This window comes from Kogia breviceps, chromosome 1, assembly GCF_026419965.1.
Source record: "Kogia breviceps isolate mKogBre1 chromosome 1, mKogBre1 haplotype 1, whole genome shotgun sequence".
In the NCBI taxonomy this organism is placed as follows: Eukaryota; Metazoa; Chordata; class Mammalia; order Artiodactyla; family Physeteridae; genus Kogia; species Kogia breviceps.
This window is the reverse complement of record NC_081310.1, coordinates 168,002,790-168,024,225: the sequence shown is the minus strand read 5'-3', so window position 1 is coordinate 168,024,225 and position 21,436 is coordinate 168,002,790. Positions and strand designations below refer to the sequence as shown.

The following is a 21,436-nucleotide window of genomic DNA, read 5'->3' as shown; positions in this document are numbered from 1 at the left end:
GGGTAAGGGAGTTGAGAATTGTGAAACTAGGTTTTGACTCTCTACTCTGAAATTCTTACAAAATGGTCTACTGACAACACTGTTATCTAATATCTACTGCCTTGGTGTTTCTGGCTGAAACTTCCAATTTAAAGTCTTTTTACACTTGCATTCGTTGGCTAAACACTACTTGGATGTGATGTACTATTCTTTTACTATCTTAATGGATTAAATTTGCCAATGTTTTATTTAAGATTATGGAATCCGTATTCGTAAATGAAATTGACCTATAATTGTGCTTTTTTTTGTACTGACCTGTGTCATCTAGCAGGATAGAAATTTGCATACCATGACTCAGAGGTACAAAAGAAAGAAAATAACATTCATTGTTTTTCACAATTAATTCTTAGACTCAAGCCTCTACTCCTGCTAGTAGCAGAGAAAACATTGTGTTTAAGTCTTTATGAGTTTAAATTAAATTTTGTCAATTCAGAATTTACATTTCCTGCTGGCTGTTTTTCTCCCTCATTAAGAGTGGGGGAAGAAACCCACACTGTCCTGTGGCCTTCCCTGATCCCACTTCTGAAGTCCACCAAGGGAAGGCTGGTTCCACCTTATCTTTTGGAGTATCATTCTGATGTCTACTATTGATTCATCCTCCCTGCATTCTGAACTTCCTCATGTCAACTTCAGGCAGGGCAATCATTCAAATTATTAAGACGGTAAAATACTATAAGTGATGTTTCTAAACATTTTAACTAGCTTCCTTACATTTAAATCCAAGACATTTATTGTTCTTATGCTTTTGTTGCTAAATCAAGATCCAATCACATATAATGGTCCTCCATTACACTGGTACTATTTCCTCCAAGTGCTTTAATCAGCTCCTCCGAATCCTCTTGTGAAACCTATGCTAATAACTATTACATATAATAGCTATGGCCCAGGTGCCTTACTTATATTTCTCTCCTTGCAATAACCCAGTGGAGTATATAATTCCATTGTCATTTTACAGAAAAATAAATTGAGGCCCAGAAAGTTGTCTGTATTAGTTAGGATACAGGCTAAGTTGCTGTAACAAAGAGATACCAAAATACAGTGACGTGAACAAGGTGGAGGTTTGTTTCTCTCTCATAAAACACAACAGTTAGACAAAAAGTCCAGGATGGCAGGCGGCTTTGCCTCACACAGTTATCCAGGGACCCAGTAGTTTCTTGCTACTCCACCATCATCAAGGGCATCAACCTCATCTGTATCGAAAAGCTGGCTCACCACTACCCAAGCATGTCCCAGCCTGTGGGAAGGAGGAAGAGAGAGGATGAAGGACAGTCAGTTCCTTTTTTCAGGAAATTGCACAAGGACACTTCAGCTCACATCCCATTGTCTGGAAAGATCACAGTCACATGACCACAACTAACTGCAAGAGAGACTGAAAAATGTAGCCTCTACTTAGTAGCCACTAGCCAAGGTAAAACTAGTGGTGGATAGGTATGGTGGTGATTCTGTTACTAAAAGAAGAAGGAAATCATGGGTGTTGGGGATTGTTTAGGCATCTCTGCCACAGAATCCACTGTGATTCTCTCCTTACAAAATTGGAGCAGTGTGTCCCAATGAAAAACTACATTTCCCATTGCCCTTACAGAGAGGAGCATCCAGATAGACAGAAGCAGAAATCACTGGGTGGGGCTTCCTGGAAAGTTTTGGTTGCTCTTCAGTCTTCCTGCTGCTTGGAAAGCAGTTGAGGTGGCTAGAGCAACAAAAGCCATATCAGATCATGAGTGACCTAGAATACGGAAGCTGTGTGCTAAAGATCGTGGGACATGCAGAAAGGACGAACATAGAAACTTAATGATCAAGGAGCCACCACAAGTCCTGAACTGCTTAATTCTGACTTCTTTATTTTGAGGAAGAAGTAAGACTCTTTCATATTTAAATTGCTTTAATTAGAATCTTCTGCAAATAACCAAATGTAATTCCTAACTAATTCTAATTATTCAGTTAAGCAATATATTTGAAGTCATGCATCCAGTAAGATGTTCATATTCAGATTTACCCAGCTCCAAAGTCCATATTCTTGCCTCTCCAGGATTATATTAGTCTTTCACAAGACAGAAATGGTTTCCTTTTAAAAAGACTCTCCAATACAATGAAGAAAGAGTAATTGGCTCCACCATATTTAGAAAGATATTTATCCTTTACATGTAGGGTTCTTTACATGAGAAAGCATTTTGGCTAGCAAAGTATTTCTTTGCATGCAACATGAAATTACAGAAAAGCACCATGAGCTATCAAACTAGCCATGATGTTATTTCTTTTCCTTTTTTTTTTTGGCCGCACATGCAGCTTGCCAGATCTCAGTTCTGCTACCAGGGATTAAACCCAGGCCATGCCCATGAAAGTGCCAAATCCTAATCACTAGACCACCAGGGAACTCCTGAGTTGTTATTTCTTATCTCTTAACTTTTCTATTAATATTAATCGGCTTCTTGTTCATTTCTTTTGTTGTCAGCTAGCATGTGTTGACAGCCTAGCAGTATGAGGTTATCAGTGTTAAGGAAAATTAATGGGGAACATTTTTGAAATGTATAACATTCTATTCATCACTATAACTTTTTTCTCCATTGGGAAAAAAATTCACAAGTATTTAAATTTAAGTCAAATATATTGGGTCTGTCTTATGGGACACATAATTGGAGATTCCCTGATCTATGTGATTGACTGATGGATGGGGCTTATACTTCCAGTATGGAAAAGATGTAGAAGATAAGAAATGGGCTTTGAGAGCCATCATGGCCCTATGAGCCTGGATAAAGGCTTTAGCCTTTCTTGTTTAGAGATCATTTGGTTAGAGTAGGAAATCACCACATGAGCTATTTAACCTGCATTTTCTAAATTGCTACTGGGCAAAATATCACTAGAATTAGTGAGGAAAATTGTGCTACTTTTCTGGGCAAAATACCAAAAAGTGGCATAAGTTGTTTAGGGAGGTTTATTAAATAACATTGTTATTATTAGCTCTTTTGGGGAAAAGGAGAAATGATTGTCTGAGGCTGAAAACATTTAGATTTAGAATGTCCTGTGTGGCATAAAGGAAATAGGTAAAACTGTGATTTATCAGCAAATGTCACTTTTTGGTTTTAGGATTTTGTGGTAGATAGAATAATGACCCTCCAAAGATGTTCATGTTCTAATCCCCAGAACTTGTGACTATGTCACCTTACATGACAAAAGGGACTTTGCAGATATGATTAAATTAAAGGTTTTAAAATAGGGAGATTATTCTAGATAATCTGGGTGGGCCCAATGTAATAACAAGGGTCCTTAAAAGATGGAAGAGGTAGGCTGAAGAGAGAGAAAGAGGGGGTTGACTACGAAAGCAGAGGTTAGTGTGATACCATAGCTGGAAGGCAGCCATGAGCTAAGGAATGCAGATAGCCGTAAGAAGTTGAAAAAGGCAAGGAACCGATTCTTCCCTAGAACCTTCAGAAGGAACGCAGCCCTGCCAACACTTGATTTTAGCCCCATAAGACCCATTTCAGACTTCTGAGCTCCAGAAGTATAAGATAATAAATTTGTGCTGTTTTAAGCCACTAAGTTTATGGTAATTTGTTATAGCAGCAATAAGAAATAGCATATGTTACAGCAACAATAGGAAACAAATATAGACTTCAAACTTTTGAGGGGTTAAGCAAGGTAAAATAGCTGAATCAGTAAGAAATGGGACTCCACCCATTCTGCTCCCAATCTCCCTCACCACTTTTTAATGAGTTTGTTGTAGATGTAAATATGTAAATCAAGAATGAACTCTGCCTCTTTGGAAAAATGACTTATCTAGGATTGGGATGGGAAATATACAACATGCACCTGAAGCATCTTGTAGTGCTAAAAAACAAAACAAACAAAACAAAACAGAAAAACACAATAAGACAAAGATGGGGATATGTCAAAGGGACCATGGGAACCATCTGAAAGAGCTCCTAATGGCCAAAGTTGGAACTATTCAAACAATAAAATAATCAAATCAGTATTGGGTTATAATCTAACATATAAAACAAATATCCATAAGAATCCAATTTGAGTTTCTCCTTCTGAATTCTAAGCATGTGGCCAGATGAAAAACTACATGTAAGAAGTCAGTGGGTGATATAAATAAGTGACTGAATAAATAAGTAAATGGGGAAGACGAGACATATCTCCTGTGCAAAAAAATTCCAAATAATTTATGTAGATGGTCTGCCCTCAAGGAGGTGGAGCATAACTCCCCATCCTTTACATGCGAGCTACACATAGTAACTTCCTTCCAAATAGAGAAGTATGGAAAGGGGGGGAAAAAAGTAATTTTATGGTGGAAAAACCTGACCAACACTACCTCAGCCAGGTGATCAAGGTCAACATCAGTAGTAATAAGTTATGTTGATGGTACGTACTCTTGATATGATGTGATGAAAAATGGTACCTTACTTCTCTGGTCTTCCTCCCAAAAGGCCATAACTCCTGTCTAATCATGAGAAAAACATCAGACAAATCCAGTTGAGAGATATCCTGCAAAATACTTGACCAATTTTCCTCACAACCGTCAAGGTCACCAAAAACAAGGTAAGTTCTGAGAAAGCGGTACAGCCAAGAGGAGCCTAAGGAAGTATAACAAGTAAATGTAATGTCATATCCTGGATGGAATACTGGAACAGAAAAAGGGCATTTGGTAAAAACTAAACAAATATCATCACCTCATACCTGTTAGACTGGCCATCATCAAAAAGACAAGAGATAGGGCTTCCCTGGTGGCGCAGTGGTTGAGAGTCCGCCTGCCGATGCAGGGGACGCGGGTTCGTGCCCCGGTCTGGGAGGATCCCGCATGCCGCGGAGCGGCTGGGCCCGTGAGCCATGGCCACTGAGCCTGCGCGTCTGGAGCCTGTGCTCCGCAACGGGAGAGGCCACAACAGTGAGGCCCGCATACCACAAAAAAAAAAAAAAAAAAAAGACAAGAGATAACAAATGCTGGCATAGATGTGGAGAAAAGGGAACCTTTGTGCACTCTTGGTGGGAATGTAAATTGGTGCAGATACTTTGGTAAACAGTATGGAGATTCCTCAAAAAGTTAAAAATAGAACTACCATATGATCCAGCAATTCTACTTCTGGGAATATATCCAAAGGAAATGAAAACACTAGCTCAAAAAGATATCTGCACCCAATGTTCATTGCAGCATTATTTACAATAGCCAGGACACTAAAACAACCCAAGTGTCCATCAATGGATGAATGGATAAAGAAGCTGTGGTATATATACACGATGGAACACTATTAAGACATTAAAAAAAAGGAAATCCTACTATTTGTGACAACTTGTGTGGACCTTGAAGGCATTATGCTCAGTGAAATAAAGCAGACAAAGAAAGACCAAAACTGTATGATCTCATTTATATGTGGAATCTAAAAAAACAAAACACAAAATTCACAAAAAAAGAAAACATATTTGTGATTACCAGGGCAGGGGGTGGAGGGAGGGAGAAATGGAGGAAAGTGGTCAAAAAGCACAGACTTCAGCTTGTAAGATAAATAAGTGCTAGGGATGTAATGTACAATATGATGACTATAGCTAACACTGTTGTATGATATATAGGTAACTTGTTAAGAGAGTAGATCCTAAGAGTTCTCATCACAAGGAGAACTGCTTTTCTTTTTACGGTATCTACATGAGATGATGGATGTTAACTAAACTGATATGGTAATCATTTCATAATACATGTAAATTAAACCATCATGCTGTACACCTTAAACCTAATACAGTGATGCACGTCAATTATTTCTCAATAAAACTAGAAGGAAAAAAGCAAAACAAATTTGAATAACCTATAGACTTTAGTTAACAATAATGTATCAATATTGTTTCATTAACTATAACAAGTGTACCACACTAATGTAAAATGTTACTAATAGAAGAAACTGAGTTTGGGATTTATGGGAATTCTCTTTACTACCATTGCAAAATCTAACTTTTTCTATAAATCGAATACTGTTTAAAAAATATACATAAACCTTATTTTAAAAAAAGAAAAATAAGTGAATCCTGGTTTCTGATGTAGTACCCTTAAGGAGAATGGGCCAAAGATAAGCAAGTTTTTGATTTTGTGTCAATTGGCATGTGAATACCATACTCTGGGATGGTCCCACTCTATTCTTTGGTTTTCCCTAAAATAAAACCCTCCAGGATCTCTGGACAAGAATTCAGAAGCTGCCAAGTAATTATTCAGTAATTGTTACCATCCCCATACCCTGTGCCAGCCATGGTTATCCCAAAGGAGGAAGGGACCCTGGGATGCAGTGTCGGAAGAAAGCAGGAGGGGCAGACTATTTCCTTCTTTGTTTACTGAAGCCCTAATGAACAGTTTTCTGCCTAGTATTATGAGCACTTAATTTGTTTTGTCCCAAGGGGTGGGTTAGAAAGGGAGGAAATGTGTCGTTTCACTGCTGAAACTTTAGGTCTCCCTATGAGCCTGGGAAAAGGTCTTGGGCTTTGCTAATGGAGAAGGGAGGCTTGGTGGAGCAATGCTTCCTCTCAATTTCAAATCCCTTCCATTTGGCAGAAGCAGCGTTATTAGTATAATACTGGGGAAGACAGTAATTTATCTGACTGGTAAGTTTGGAAAGACAGAGTAGGCATGCACAGCAGAACACCTTCTTATCTCCTTCCTTTGGGGAGCAGGTCTGGCTACAGATAGCAGGCTCTCTGCTCTGCTTCTCCTTCATGTTGTGTGTTTCATAAATGTCCTTCCCTTATGGAGGAGTCCTACAGAAATTCAGTGACTTCTCTGACCAGGTGGTAAATCTGTCTGACCCTGAGGTTCAGCATTAAGAAGACAGCTTGACTCTTACATCTAAGTCACATTCTCCAATACATTGAAAATAAACATTAATTTGTCCTCCATCTGCCAGCTCTTGTCTTGTTTATTAGGTGGTTCAGAACTTGTATGGAAAATAGAAGTGTTATCAATCACCCCCAGAAGGACTAAGTTTTGGGGCAGTACTCCCCAGGGAAGCCATGGCCATGGTATACTGAAAGCAAGTGATTGCAGTAGGATGCCTTGACTCAGGACTCTTAAGATTTGGTACGTAGACTGTGACTGTCTTTTGGAAATGGTGGTATTCAGAAAGACTTTCTAAGCATCTCATTTGTCTTGTCTGCAGTCTCTGGGTATGTGATGTGTATTGCCCACACCTAGACTAAGCCATATCTCCTGTAAGCTAGGGCCCTTTCTCCTATTCTCATAGACAACTAAGAGGGCACACAGAATCTAAGCTGTGCCATCAACAAAGTACACATTGTATCTTATGAATATGAACAATACTGTAGATCAATCAAGGTCAGGAGGTCCCGCTAACCTTTGGGCCACATTTTGGTACATCCAGAATGGCCACAACATAATTCTTTATGCTAGCATTACCACTTATCTGTTATTTGTACACAGCCTCTGTAGGTACCACAAAGAACTTTATTGGGTGAGTAGGTCTTTTTGGATATATTTCCCTTGAGATGTGATATCAGACCAAAAAATATATATACATAGCAAGTCATGGGAAACATTTAGTTGTATCTCAAGTCTGATACCTAGATTGAAAGGAACATTTAGTGAGCCCATGATTAAATTATTTCACAGTACTATCTGTCATGCCCCTGTGCCCAGCCATCACACACCTTCCTGGAAAACAAGTGTGGACTTTGTAGCTACACCTCTGGTCTTCACCAGTGTGGGTGGGTTTGTTTCCTCTTGGTAGTTGGCTCAGTTCAGCTAATTTGTGCTTGATCCAGGTGTTTGTCTATGAGTTTCTTGAACACCTTGTGCCTCTTCCAATAAGACTATGGAATTAGCATTTTAGAGCTGGCCTTAGAAGTTAGTTAATTTAAACAATAGGTTATCTAATTTTAAACCCTTCACTTTACACTTAAGGCTAGTGAGGTTTAAGTGACTTTCCTAATGTCACATTGCTGGCTAGTTAGCAGTGCTAGGCAGGACAAGAACTTGGATCCCCTAGTTCAGTGTTTTTTTCCTACTACCTGTGCTGCCTCCTCTATATTCAACCTGATCTCTGCTGTGTACAGTACACTCACTTCCACTGAACGTGACTAACTTATATGATGCTGTCAAATAACAACCGTTCCTAGGAACCTGTAGCTGGCTTCAGGATTAAAACAAATAAAATCGGAAGGCTTCAGCAAGACATGACAGAATAAATACCAAACACTGATAGTATGATGTCAGCTTCCCAGGCAAGAAGGGACACTATCAATTTTTCCAAGTAATGGGTGTGAGTCATCTAACTTTTGCTTTTTACCAAGAATTTAGCTCAGCAGGTACAGGACTGACTCTCAGTTGACAGATCAGTCTGAAAGCCAATTATCCAAAGTTGTTTCATTTCCATTGCTGAAATTATCTTTTCTTTTATTTCCTTTAATCTGATCAGTCAGAGCTAAGCTCCCGTGGTTAGGGGCATCTACTTCACTGTTCTCACTATCTCTACATTAGGTCCTTCTAATCCTCTTTGCTGTAGTCAGGAACTCCTCAGGACACATCCTTTCCATACCTCCCTCTTACTCTGTCCTATCCTTGGCTAGAACCCCATCTAGTTTTATTGATGATAACACAAAAGGAAAACAAAAGAACGTCTCTGGGTGGCAGATTAGGAAGAACCCCTACTCCTTCAGTTTCATGCCCTTCTGCAGAAAAATAGAATCATAGGGGAGCAGTATGAGAGACACAGATTGAGAAATGTGCACATGTGTTTGACCACCTTTGATTTCACTGAGTCACTGGTCCAAAGGACATACCACATGGCACCAGTAGCCACATTCTCTTCTATTGCTATTGAAGGTAATGCCTACTGGGATGTAACTGGGATTTGGATATTGCTGGAGTACAGTGAGAAAACACCTCTTCCAGTTTTCTACTGCACTCTCTGTTTTGCCTGTTAAGAAGACTTCTAGGGAAAGATCTCAAACCATATCCACGATTCATGTATAGGTATGTCTGAAGAGATGGGGAAAACAGGCAGGGGAAGAGTTGACAGAGGCAAACTGTAGGCAGGACTCCAGATTCCTAGGAGAGCATTCATCACGAAATGGTGTGGTGTGACCAGCCACAAGCAGCACCAGGGCTGGAGGACTGGTTAGCATGGTAGCTGTAGAACCAACATGGTGGCTATTACCCAAACTTGTCCAGACCCAGCTACTGCCCACTGGTGTCTTGCATAAGTTCTGGGAAGGAGGGAGAGGGGCAGATTTAGGCTGCAGGTAACACTAAAAGACCTGCTTTTGAGAGCTATCACAATCTGTGTGATTAAAGGTGAACATGGGTTACTTGGGCGTGGTAATGGTTAGTATCTCTGTGAGATGATTCTCATAGTTTTTCTTTGTTTTTATTCTCTACCTTGATGAATAATTTGCCAATTTCATAAAACAGAGAACCCAACAGGCTTTCCACTTACATAGCTGATTTCTGTATGCTTTTGATAATGCTGTCACATTTGTGACAGTCTCTCATTATTTTTTGCTCTGGCATATTGGGAGGGCATGTGAGGATGTTACAGTTAGATGGTGGGGTGGGGATCCTGTGATCCTTGCCGTTCTCCCAGCATTATGTTTATGGTAGTGGCATCCCTCTGATACAATAGCAAACAGAAAAGAAGGGGCTGTTCCTTTCCTTTTCAAAGGAAACAGCAAGATCTTCACTACTGCTAGCCCTTAGGGAACCTTCACCTGAATTAGAAAAAGTCATCTTGGGGGAGTCACAGCTCCTGGGAGCATGGATTGGTACCCCTGTATAAGTAGAAAAAGTGCTTCTTCCTCTTGGAATACATGTGGGAGGGTGTATAACTCGAACTTAGTGAACTGCATTTCATGCTAGATTTTAGTCCCCATGTGTGCCCTTGTGCACCAAACAACCCTCACAACTGTGAATGATTGCACAACCGTACGTACTGGTCCCTGTCAGAGCATCTGAGAAGCTCATGGGCACATCCCCAAATAGAGCACTGAGAGGAGAGAGGTCCAGGAACAAAACGTAGCACAAGAATTGGCCTGAGCAGCAGAGTGGCCAACAGTGGCCCAGCTAAGTGGTATCAGTGTTAAGTGGCAGTCTAAGGGAATCATGGAGCAGGAATCCACGCAGAAGGCAAGTACTGGTCAGTGTGGAGCAGTAAGAGTAGAAACAAGCAAAAGTATGAAATAAAGCCTGGGCTGTTTGGTGGGGGCACTTAAGATATTTACTGGGGACTCTCAGGCCTTAGATGGGAGAGCGTGGTTGGTATGTCTTGTTTTGTCTGCCCAAACCCACACAAACTGTGTGAGCCTGGTGAAGCTGCTAATCACACCATCCTGCTTCACAGCCATAGGGCCCAGCCAACCAAGGTACCACATAGCCTTGGCCAGAATGACTGCCAGGGGTAGGCCGATCAAAATTCTTCTGGGGATTCTTTTCGTTTAGAGGTAGAAAAAAATGCACCTGGTCTTCCAAATAAAGCACATTGAGAATGTGAATGGGTCTAACTTCCCTGCCACGTCGAAGAAGGTATCTCTTGTGGCAGAGAATGGGATCAACACACAGAAAGAGGAAGAGTGAGAGTGAGAATGAGAGCAAGAGATAGATAGAGAGAGAGAGAGAGAGAGAGAGAGAGAGAGAGAGAGAGAGAGAGAGAGAGAGAGAGGCGAGAGGGAGTGGAGGGGAAAGGGGTTGAAAGAGTGAGAGAGACCAATTTGGAAAATGTATATTAGTCCCTAGATCTAGTTGTGACTGAAGTCCATTCCTACACCTCCAAGGACTGAAAGCCAGTACATTCCCTTTTTGCTTATACTAGTTTAAACTGTATTTCTGACATTTGTAAATGAATGAATTCTAATACAGGCGGGGAAACTTGGAAGGGCTCTGAGCACTTGAGCTATGCAGCTATCTCTAACTCTTAAGTGACCTTTTGAAGCTGGGAACTTCGCTTCAATTCATTACAAATTGCCAATACATCTTCATCTCATCAAGAACACTAGAGGGGGTGTGGCCAAGATGGCAGAGTAGGAAGACCCTGAGCTCACCTCCTCCCATGAGCACACCAAAATTACAACAATGTACAGAGCAACTGTCAATGAGAATGACCTGAAGACTAGCAGAAAAGGTTTTCCACAACTAAAGCTATAAAGAAGGAACCACAATGAGACAGGTAGGAGGGATGGAGGTACAGCATAGTCAAGACTCAGGTAGGTGAACCACAAATGGGAGGATAATCACAACTGTAGAGATTCTCCCCAAGGAGCAAGGGATCCAAGCCCCACATCAGGCTCCCCAGCCCTGGGGTCCTGCACTGGGATGATGAGCTCCCCAGAATGTCTGGCTTTAAAGGGGGCTTGCATATGGGAGACCCAGAGGGTTGTGGGAAACAAAGAGTCTACTCTTAAAGGGCTCCCACAAAATCTCATGCTCCAAGATCCAGTATAGAGCCTGGATCTTGAAAGGAGCCTGGGTCAGACCAAATTGCTGATCCTGGAGAGCCTCCAGAAGAATCAGGAAGCAACTGTGACTCCCCCTGGGGACAGAGATGTTGGTGGCAGCCATTTGGGGGAGCTCATTCTACCAGGAAGACACTGGTGCTGGAAAGTGCCATTTTGGAGTCCTCCCTCTCCCTTATTAGCACTAGGGGCTCATCTGCCTACCAGCCAGTTGGCACCAGTCCTGGGACCCTGTGAGCTGTGTAGCCAGCTGCCCCAGGACCCAGCCCTGCCTGCCATTGGGCTGGCAGCCTCTGCATGAGGCAGGACCTGGCAACCAGCCAGGCCAATATGCTCAATATGGTATTTACCAATATGCCCACAGTAGTTGACCCTTTTATAATAGAAGAGCCTATGCAGCCCACATAGAGGGCACCCCTAGAGCATATAGCTCTGGTGACCAGAGGAGCAGTGCCACTGGACTCCAAACGACGTCACCTACAAAAAGCCACTTCTCCAAGACTGGGAAACAAAACCCACCTACCTGATACACAGAAATAAAAACAGAATTAGACAAAATGAAGTGATAGAAGAATATGTTCCAAATGAAGGAATAAAACAAAACCCCAGAAGAAGAACTAAGTGAAGTGGATGAAGATAAGCAATCTACCCCATAAAGAGTTCAAGGCAATGATCATAAAGATGCTCAATGAACTCAGGAGAAGAATGGATGAACACAGTGAAAAGGTTAAAGAGTTATAAAATACAAAAAAGAACCACAGACAAAGAATACATAACTAAAATTCAAAATACACTAGAAGGAAACAATAGTAGATTAGATAATACAGAGGACTGGATCAAGAGTAAGAAGAAGAAAGAGTAATGGAAATCACCCAAGTTGAACAGAAAAAAGAAAAAAGAACTTAAAAAATGAGGATAGTTTAAGCAACCTCTGAGAAAACATCAAGTATGTTAACATTCGCATTGTAGGGATACCAGAAGGAGAAAAGAAAGAGAAAGGGGTAGAGAACTTATTTGAAAAGATAATAGCTGAAACCTTCCCTAAACTGAGAAAGGAAACAGATATCCAGGACACATTGTAATTAACATGGCAAAAAATAAAGAGAGAATGTTAAAAGCAGAAAGGGAAAGGCAACTAGTTACATATAAGGGAGTTACCATAAGACTACCAGCTGAGTTTTCAGCAGAAACTTTGTAGGCAAGAAAGGAGTGGCACAATATATTCAAAGTGATGAAATGGAAAAACTTACAACCAGGAGCACTCTACCTGGCAAGGCTATCATTCAGATTTGAAGATGAGATAAAGAGTTTTACAGACAAGCAAAAGCTAAAAGAGTTCAACACCACTAAACTGGTTTTACAAGAAATGTTAAAGGGATTTCTCGAAGTGGAAATGAAAGACCAAAACTAGAAATATGAAAATTTCGAAAGGAAAAATCTCATTGGTAAAGGCAAATATACAGTAAAGGTAGTAGATCAACCAATTATAGAGCTAGTCAGAAGGTTAAGATAAAAGTAGTAAAATCATCTATAACCACAATAAGTAGTTCAGGGATACACAAACAAAAAGATGTAAAATATGAAGTCAAAAACATTAAATGTGGGGCAAGGGGTAAAAATGCAGGGTTGTTAGAATGCATTCAAACTTAAGGGATTATCAACTTAATATAATCACATATATATGGGTTGTTATATATAAACCTCATGGTAACCACAGATCAAAAATCTATGATAGAGACACACAAAAAAAGGAGAAAGGAGCCCTGACTTAACAATAGAGACTACAGTCATCAAATCACAAGGGAAGAGAGCAAAACAAGAAGAAAGGAACAAAAAAAGAACTACAAAAACAAGCAGAAAACAGTTAACAAAATGGCAAGAAGTGCATACCCATCAATAATTACTTTACATGTAAATGGACTAAATGCTCCAATCAAAAGACATAGAATGGCTGAATGGATTAAAAAAATAACAGACAAAAACAAAACAAGACCCATGTATATGCTGCCTACAAGAGACTCACTTCAGATCTAAAGATACACAAAGACTGAAAGTGAGAGGATGGAAAATGTATTCCATGAAAATGGAAACAAAAAGAAATCTGGGGTGGCAATACTGATATCAGACAAAATAGACTTTAAAACAAAGACCGTCACAAAACACAAAGAAGGACATTACATAATGCTAAAGGGATCAATCCAACAAAAAGATATAACAATTGTAAACATATATGCACTCAACATAGGAGCACCTAGATACATACAGCAGATATTAACAAACATAAAGAAAAAAATTGACAGTAACATAATAATAGTAGGGGACTTTTAACACCCAATTACATCAATGGCCAGAAAAATCAATATGGAAACATTGACCTTAAATGACATATTAGAACAGATAGACTTAATAGATATCTGCAGAACTTTCCATCCAAAAGCAATAGAATACACATTATTTTCAAGTGCACGTGGAACATTCCAGGACAGACATAAGCTGCCTCACTGAACAATGACTAAAGTTATACCAAAAAAAGAGAGAGATTAATTCCTAAGACTGGTCAATCCTTTTGTGATATAAAGAATATTTGCCAAATGAGTATCCCTCTCAATATACTGGTTTTGCATACTCAAATATTCATATTTTAAAGATACATGTTTTTTAAGATACATATTTTTTAAGATATATATCTTAATCTAAAAAAAGCCTATACAAATTGCATTTTGTGTCAGTGATATGCCACAAATCTGAGAATCCATTCCCATCTTGGACCAGTTAGCTTCAAACAGAAGGTATCAACAATACTTATTAATCCTAACATGGGCAAATTCATTCATAGGTCAGGCATGATAAAGCCTTAGCAGGATGAACCAGTGATAAGGGGTAATAGCCAGAGCCCACTAGGAGCAGAACTGGGGGAAACTAACCTAGTCATGGCTGTGTCATGCCCTGGTTCTGGGTTAGCAGTCAGCCCCTAGGGAGTAACAAAACAGGACTTAGGCCCCCCAGAGGCAGGAATTCACAAAATCTAGCAAGAGGATCAGTATCCTAGATCAGCAGGGGTTTCAGGCTAGTGCTTCCATCCAAATGGAAAGAATGCCCATGTATACAGTCTGGCCATTACAGATGAAAGCCACAACTCAGTAGGCATGCAGGGGGTCAGACGATAGTGCAAGTTATTTTCCCCACTGGTGGGCAAAAGGAATTTAGCACAGTTAGGCACTAAGGATACAAATAAGACTGAGACAGAGCATATTTGCTCTCATGTTGCTTACAATCTAGATGGAGACAGAGCCATAAAGAGATGATTTCAAGCTTGTGCTGATAGTGGAGGAATTTGACAAGTGCTAAAGGAGAGGAATGCACGGTGCGCTATGAGAACACAAAGAAGGTTCACTTATGCCAAACTAAGGTTTAGAAGACTTCTTGGAGAAGATGCTGCTTGAGCTGGTTGTAGCAGGCAAAGAAAGGCGAGCAAGATTTACCATGAACAGTCATGGAGGTGAGACACACAAAACCATATTCAGGGCAGTTCAAGGAATTCTATACTATTAGAGCGGAAAGCCGAAGGTCCATAGGGTCACTTATGCCATGCTAAGAAGTTGATCTCACACAGGGATAAGGAGCTATGGTGGAAACCACTCATCATCCCCACCTCCAGTTCCTCTTCCTTTTAGTAATAGAACCCCTTCTCCCCTCCACTGAGTTTTAGGTGGGCACATATCTGTCCAATTAAAGAATATATTCTCCAGCCTCCCTTGCAGTAGATGTGACCAAGTTCTTGGGATGTAAATGAAAGTTAGGAGTATAATGTTCATGTTACATCATTAAAAGGAGGCTACTTGTCTCCACTTTTTCTTTCTCCTTCCAGAGGTCTGGAACACAGATGTGGTTAATAAAGCCAGCCTCGAACATGCCAACAATGACCACACCGCTGGAGCAGGTAACACACTAAGATGAAAGGAACCTGGGTTCCAGGTTGAACAAGGGGAAAAAGCTACCTTTTCATGCCAGACATCCACCTTACTGGAGAAATAAGTGAGAGAGAAATAAATTCCTTGTAGAGTCTCTTTGTTATAGCAGCATAGCCTATATCGTAACATGAGAGGAAAGGAAAGATAGTGCTGAGGCTTCTAATATAATTCTTGACTTGTCAGAAATGGCTAAGGAACTAGGAAAGACTGAGACAACAAACATCTACCTTTAATGATTATAGCTGAGTGAGGCTAGGGCTGGCAGAAAGCAAGATAAGCAATTACGCAGCCTTGTCTCAAGAGAGATAGGGAAAACCCCTTGAAAACTATAAACTTCTACCTGGTTCTGAGAGCCTAGCTCATCCAGAGCCAGACAGCAGCTAGCAACCACCTGAATGTCTTCCTTGCACTCTGCCCTGCAAAGCTGTATCTATTGTCATCTTCAAAAGCTGACTCCAACAAGTTTCCAATGAAGACTTCATTGACTAACCCCATTTAGTCATTTTGTGTTAATTGCATCTGCAACAGGGAAAAATTATTTATAATCCTCCTCTATTTCCTGAAGAAGTTAGATCTGTTAATTGAAAGGCCTGTTTTGCTAAACAGTAATTCATCAGGGGCACAAGTTTGGAAGCAGTGCTGGGGTAAAATGCATTTCTCCCAATAAAAAAAGGTTGAGGAATCTGCATAGGACTCTGGGAGGGGAAGTTAAGAGCAACAAGACTGGAGGCTGGGGAGTGGAGTGGGAAAAGATCCGTACGGGCAGAAGCAGAGAGTACTCTGAAAAAAGAGGTGTATTGTAGGGTATTTTCAAGTGAATTACTGCAGTGTACAACATGTACATCATGTCTCCCCTTCAGTAAATTCTGCTTTCTTCCTTAAGACCCTGGTGTGAGAGGGAATAAGGGGTGGGAGCTTGAATAAGAGGATGAGGGAAAAGCTGACATCTGGATTACTAGACCAAGGAAAGTGAAAGTCAGTGCCAGTAATGCAAAATTCTAGAATTTGAGACCACTTCTTTAGTCATTAATTCTATAATTTTGAAATTACGTATATTGGATTGTCATAATCTGAGAGTTACCATTCACCCAATAATTACTGAGAGCCCATGACTAGAATAAAATTAATTATATTTCATAATTATAATTAAATGCATGCTAATTATAATTAATGTAAGCTAGCAGTTATTAACTGCTTATGAGGATTCAGAAAAGGAGAGCTTTCTTCTAGGCGAGGGTAAGGTAAATTTTAGGAAAGATAACATAGAAGAATTGTATCTGAGCTGGGTTTTGAAGAGTGGACAGGCATTGATCATGCAAAGGCTTTCAGAGGGACAGAATAGCATGAACAATCTGACCAAAGCCACACAATTTTTTTCAATAACTATTTATCAATATGCACTGTGTGCCAGGCACCGTGCTAGGTCCCAGGGATATGAAGATGAATTTGGCCTTGTAGATGTTTCTATTCATTCTGTTATCGGTTTGCCACAACTATCAGGTCTTTCTTGGCCACATTCCTGCATGGCCAGTTTTTCTCTCTTGAACCTATGCATGTGAGATGCTTCTTTTGCTCCTTCAGTAAACTACTTTCCATTTATCCTAGTGTACTTTAACCTGTTATTGATGACCATTTCTCTAATTTATTGAGGTCAATTGAATTTTGATCTTCTAACTTGACATATCAATCTGCTTGAGGTCACATGTAATATTTACAAAGACTTTCACTTTCTTTCCACTGTCCAGACCCACATGTCAGTACCCTTTTGTGCCAATATACAGAAGGTTGGAAGTAAGATAAGATATAGGGCCCCAGAATCCCAGGTTACAAAAACCTAGTATATCTGTAACTGACCACAGTTTTCTCAACTGAAATTGCAGTGATGTATTTTACACGACAGTCCTAACTTTATCAACAGATACTTGAGTACCTACCATATGCGGAAACAGTGATGCACGATGCATTGGCCCTTGTTCTTGAGAGGCTTACAGTCTAGATGAGGAGGCAAATAGACAAGGCATGTTCAGTTGTTTGGCAGAAGACTTTTCTACCCCTCTTCCTAATGGATTAAGAGAGGACAAAATTGAGAATGTGAGAACATAAGAAGGAATTCCCTTTTCCTCTGCCCTGTCCTCTGACTGGCTACCTTCAGAAGGAAGAAGTTTTTCATCTGATTGGTCAGAGCCCAGGACACTAACGAGTTCACATTTTACTGATGGTTGGGTCACTTTGTGTTGAAAGGGCACATGGTCAGGAGTGCTGTTCTTGCTCCAGGTAGGACCAGCCCAGTTTCCATTTGGCCCTCACTTGGTTGAGTAAAGCTGGTCTGCTCGCAGATCTGATCATCTTCTCCCCTCCCTTCCACAGGCATGCCTATGCATGATAATCCCAAAATCTAGAGGGTGGAGGCAGAGCAGGGAATTACGAAGTTTCACTTCAGCCTTACACATAAGCCATATGATTCAGTCTTTTGGCAGAGTTCTGTTCTAGACGTTATTGGGTGCTAGCTCAGGTATGAATAAAATGATCCTTTGGTTTCTATTCCAATTTCTTTCTTGTATATAGTTCCCCTGGGAACCCTAAGGGGAGGAGAGACGATTAGCAGAGTAGGATTTGGCCATTTCTCATCCTTGAGTGTGGCAGACTATATTGTTGGTTATAGTTTTTTCACAAATTTTTGTTGCCCTTGCAAGTAAAGGATAATACTTTGCTACCCTACTAATGTCAGACTTGGCCAGGTGAACTTGTTCTGACCGAGAAAATGTGAGCTCTAGCATGTAAAAGTTCCAGGCAGAAGCATTAAGAACCAGCGTGTGATTCACCGTGATCATTTTCCCCCTTCCACGAGACCAACATTGTTCCAGAAAAAGGTTACGCTATCAGCCTGGGTCCTGGCATGAAGACAACTTCAAATACGCCAAACTGACCTGTTATGGGCATGTACAGTATTTCAAGAAATAAAACTTTGTTGTTGTAAGCCACTTTGGAATCACTTGTCACTACAGCCTAACCTGGCTTATCCTGATACATTTACCTTATTGCCATCCGTATCAAACACCATTGTTTGTCCTCCCAACATCTATTCGCCCTTTATTCCTAAGAGAACCCCAATTTTGCCCAGGTGTTCACCTAACTCTACCTGTGCTTGTTGAGGGTGGTAGGATTCCAATTCCCAGCCACAGGGGGAAAATCATGATTACATTAAGCCACTCCTGATGGCTTCTTACTCTCTGCTGGTGACTCGTTTAGATGTGGGTGAGTGTGAGAAGCCTGCTTGAGGTCTTCTGAGACAGGTTTTCCTCGCTAACAGAGACACAGGGGAAGAAACAGTTTCTCTACTTCCACTGGACATTGTGTGTATGCATGTGTCAGCTGAAATTATGGCAGCCATTTTGTAACTATGAGGGGCACTGGCCTAAGGTAGTCAGAGTGAAAAGATGGAAAGAATTTGGGTCCCTGATAAATTTACTGGGCTGTTAAAAATGAATAAACCTTATAATTGACCTACCTAGATTTCTTGTTACATGAGATAATACATTTTCCTTATTGTTTAAGACAGTTGAATCTGGAATGAAGGGGGAAAGAATGAGTTTAGCTCTAGGGACATTGAGGTGATGGCAGGACAGCATGTTTTTATATTGTTGAAGCTCAGGAGGCGTCAGGGTTAAAATTGAATTTGGAGACTTCCCTGGCAGTCCAGTGGTAAGACTCTGCGCTTCCACTGCAGGGGGCGTGGGTTCGGCCCCTGGTCAGGGGACTGAATTTGGGAGTTATCTATGGAGAAATATTATATAAGGTAATACATCTTAGAAAATAACCCAAATCTGGGGCAGTTACCTCTGTGCTTGATAATTTTGATAAGAGAACAAAACATACCAACATAAGTTTAGCTATGTCCTAACTGGATATGCCATTGTCTCAGGTTCTCATTTATCACCCATCCTAGAAAAGGGAGATCACAGCGGTGTTAGCAACCTTCTAGGGAGGGTGAGCAAAGACAGTGAAGAAGTGATCACAACATCTGGATCCCCAGATCCTGTTCTCCTCAAGCTTGGGTTTTGGGGATCTTGGCATCCATCTGCATATGAATTAAACATTCTCGACTTATGAAGATGACTATGAAAATGGATTGTAAGCAACTTCTAAATTTAGTGACTCTTATATACAAATTATCGTTCCAGACATCTATGGTTCTGATCATCTTATAGACATCCTATGCATTATGATCCTGCAGAAGCAAGTAGAAAGCATCAGGGTGTACAAAATATATACCATAGGACATCAAGGAAATGGTCAAGGTACAAGATAGAGCCTCTAGTGCCCAAGTCGATCTGTGGTCAGAAGATAGTTTTGAAAGTTACTAAGTCATAGGGCACTAGGTTACTGCTACTTTAAGAAAATACATTCATGGGGCGGGTATTTTGCAACACAAAAAGATTTACTTAACATTGCTCGAAAAATAATTAATTTTTGAAATTCCATTTAGACAGAACTTTTCCAATGGCACATCAAGTGGGTAAATGCACACACCTGCAAAATATATATAGTGAAGCCTATACCTTACCTGAGATATCTTACCCCATTTCTAAATTATCATTGTTTGGCCTGCTTTGAAATTCCTCTTGCCCCCCTAAGCCAAAAAAAAAAAAAAAAAGACAAATATTTTAATGAGCCAGACGAGCAAATGCAATCTCCAAAGATAGCTAACTTTAGTCTTTCAGTTATTTAGAGAGGAAAGTCTGGATTCAAACATAGTTGTTTGCTGGCAGAATTTGCGATTGGCTAGGACCAAGGACAATGTTTAAAGATGACTCAGTTGTATGAGCTGGGGGGATGGGGGAAGACCAGCTGGTGGTCCTTCTAACTAAAAGGAGTCCATTTCTTCACATTGAGGTTGTGCAGGCCCAGAACCGCTGCGTCCTGGGAGGGGGTGTACAGTGAAAGAAAACCTGACCTGAGAAACGCACCTTCAAATTATCTGAACCTTCAATCCCCACCCCAGCTCCAGGCCAGGATTTGGGCAGAGCATTCCAAGGCCAGGGTCCACCTGGAGGCCTAGCTGTGTGACCTTCACCAGGCCCCAGAGTCTCCTTTGGGACGTCCCCGAGGCCCTGCCCCAGGCTCTGTAGAGGGCCGCCGATGCTCCCAGCCCCCGGGTGCTCGGGACGGCCTTTGGGAAGCACCCCGCTGCGGACCACTATTCAGTCAGCCAGGACACGCTCTCGGCTTCGCTGGGTGGCCGCCCGAGCACCTCCCGCTCCGGCCGCCCCACCCCGGCCGGCAGCTCCACGCCCGCCGGGGTCCAGCGCGGGGCAGTCTCCCCGCCGCCTTCCTCGCTCGGGGCTTCCCGGGGCAGCTAACCCCACCCGGGTCCCTTTTCCCGGCCGCGGCAAGCTTGGGCCCCGCCGCGGCCGCCTCTGCAGCTAGCCCCGCAGCCGGCCCGCGCCCGCCGCCGCGCTCTGATTGGCTGGCCGGGATCGGCGGCGGCGCTGAGTGGCCGGGCAGATTCGCTGGGTCAGGGCTGCAGAGGCGCCTGGCGCACCGGCGGGAGCGGAGCCGCGGCGCGCGCTCGCCCGGGACGCCGGCCGCCCGCCAGTCAGAGCGAGCGGCCCGGGGCGCCAAGGGGGCCCGCTCCCTGCCGGGCGCCGCCGCCCTGGCCGCCATGTGCTCCCAGCTCTGGTTCCTGACGGACCGGCGCATCCGCGAGGACTACCCTCAGGTGCAGATCCTGCGCGCCCTCCGGCAGCGCTGCTCCGAGCAGGACGTGCGCTTCCGGGCGGTGCTCATGGACCAGATCGCCGTCACCATCGTCGGCGGCAACCTCGGTGAGCTAGACGGGCCCGGGAGGGCGGGGAGGCGCTCCGGGGTCTCCGAGAGCCAGCGGGTGGGCGCGCGCACCTGCCCCCCCCAGGCCAAATCTCCTTCCGGGCCTCCAAACCTGCCGCTCTCCCCTGAGAGACCTCTTTGGGTTAGAGAAAGCCCCTAACCTTGAGAGC

The 21,436-nt window shown here is 42.1% G+C and overlaps 1 protein-coding gene and 1 long non-coding RNA gene across 4 annotated transcripts in view; one reads left to right on the top strand and one right to left on the bottom strand.

The window, feature by feature from the left end:
* Window positions 1–329: 329 nt before the first annotated feature.
* On the bottom strand, window positions 330–20,840 carry LOC136792463 (uncharacterized). Its single transcript, XR_010836279.1, has 4 exons — window positions 20,408–20,840; window positions 20,005–20,070; window positions 17,375–17,432; window positions 330–1,273 (listed from the first exon to the last, which is right to left on the bottom strand). It is a non-coding gene; the product is annotated as an uncharacterized lncRNA (long non-coding RNA).
* Window positions 20,841–21,023: 183 nt separating this feature from the next.
* Window positions 21,024–21,436, top strand: part of RIMKLA (ribosomal modification protein rimK like family member A) — a 40,072-nt gene continuing 39,659 nt past the window's right edge. For 2 of the 3 annotated variants that reach the window (XR_010835882.1, XM_059075057.2), the window contains exon 1: window positions 21,024–21,265. Coding sequence is in view for 2 of the 3 variants with exons in the window: in XM_059075057.2 (XP_058931040.1) it covers window positions 21,103–21,265 (163 nt within the window). In the remaining variant the exon portion in view is untranslated. The remainder of the gene's footprint in view (window positions 21,266–21,436) is intronic. The other variant, XM_067009970.1, reaches the window with a different exon arrangement.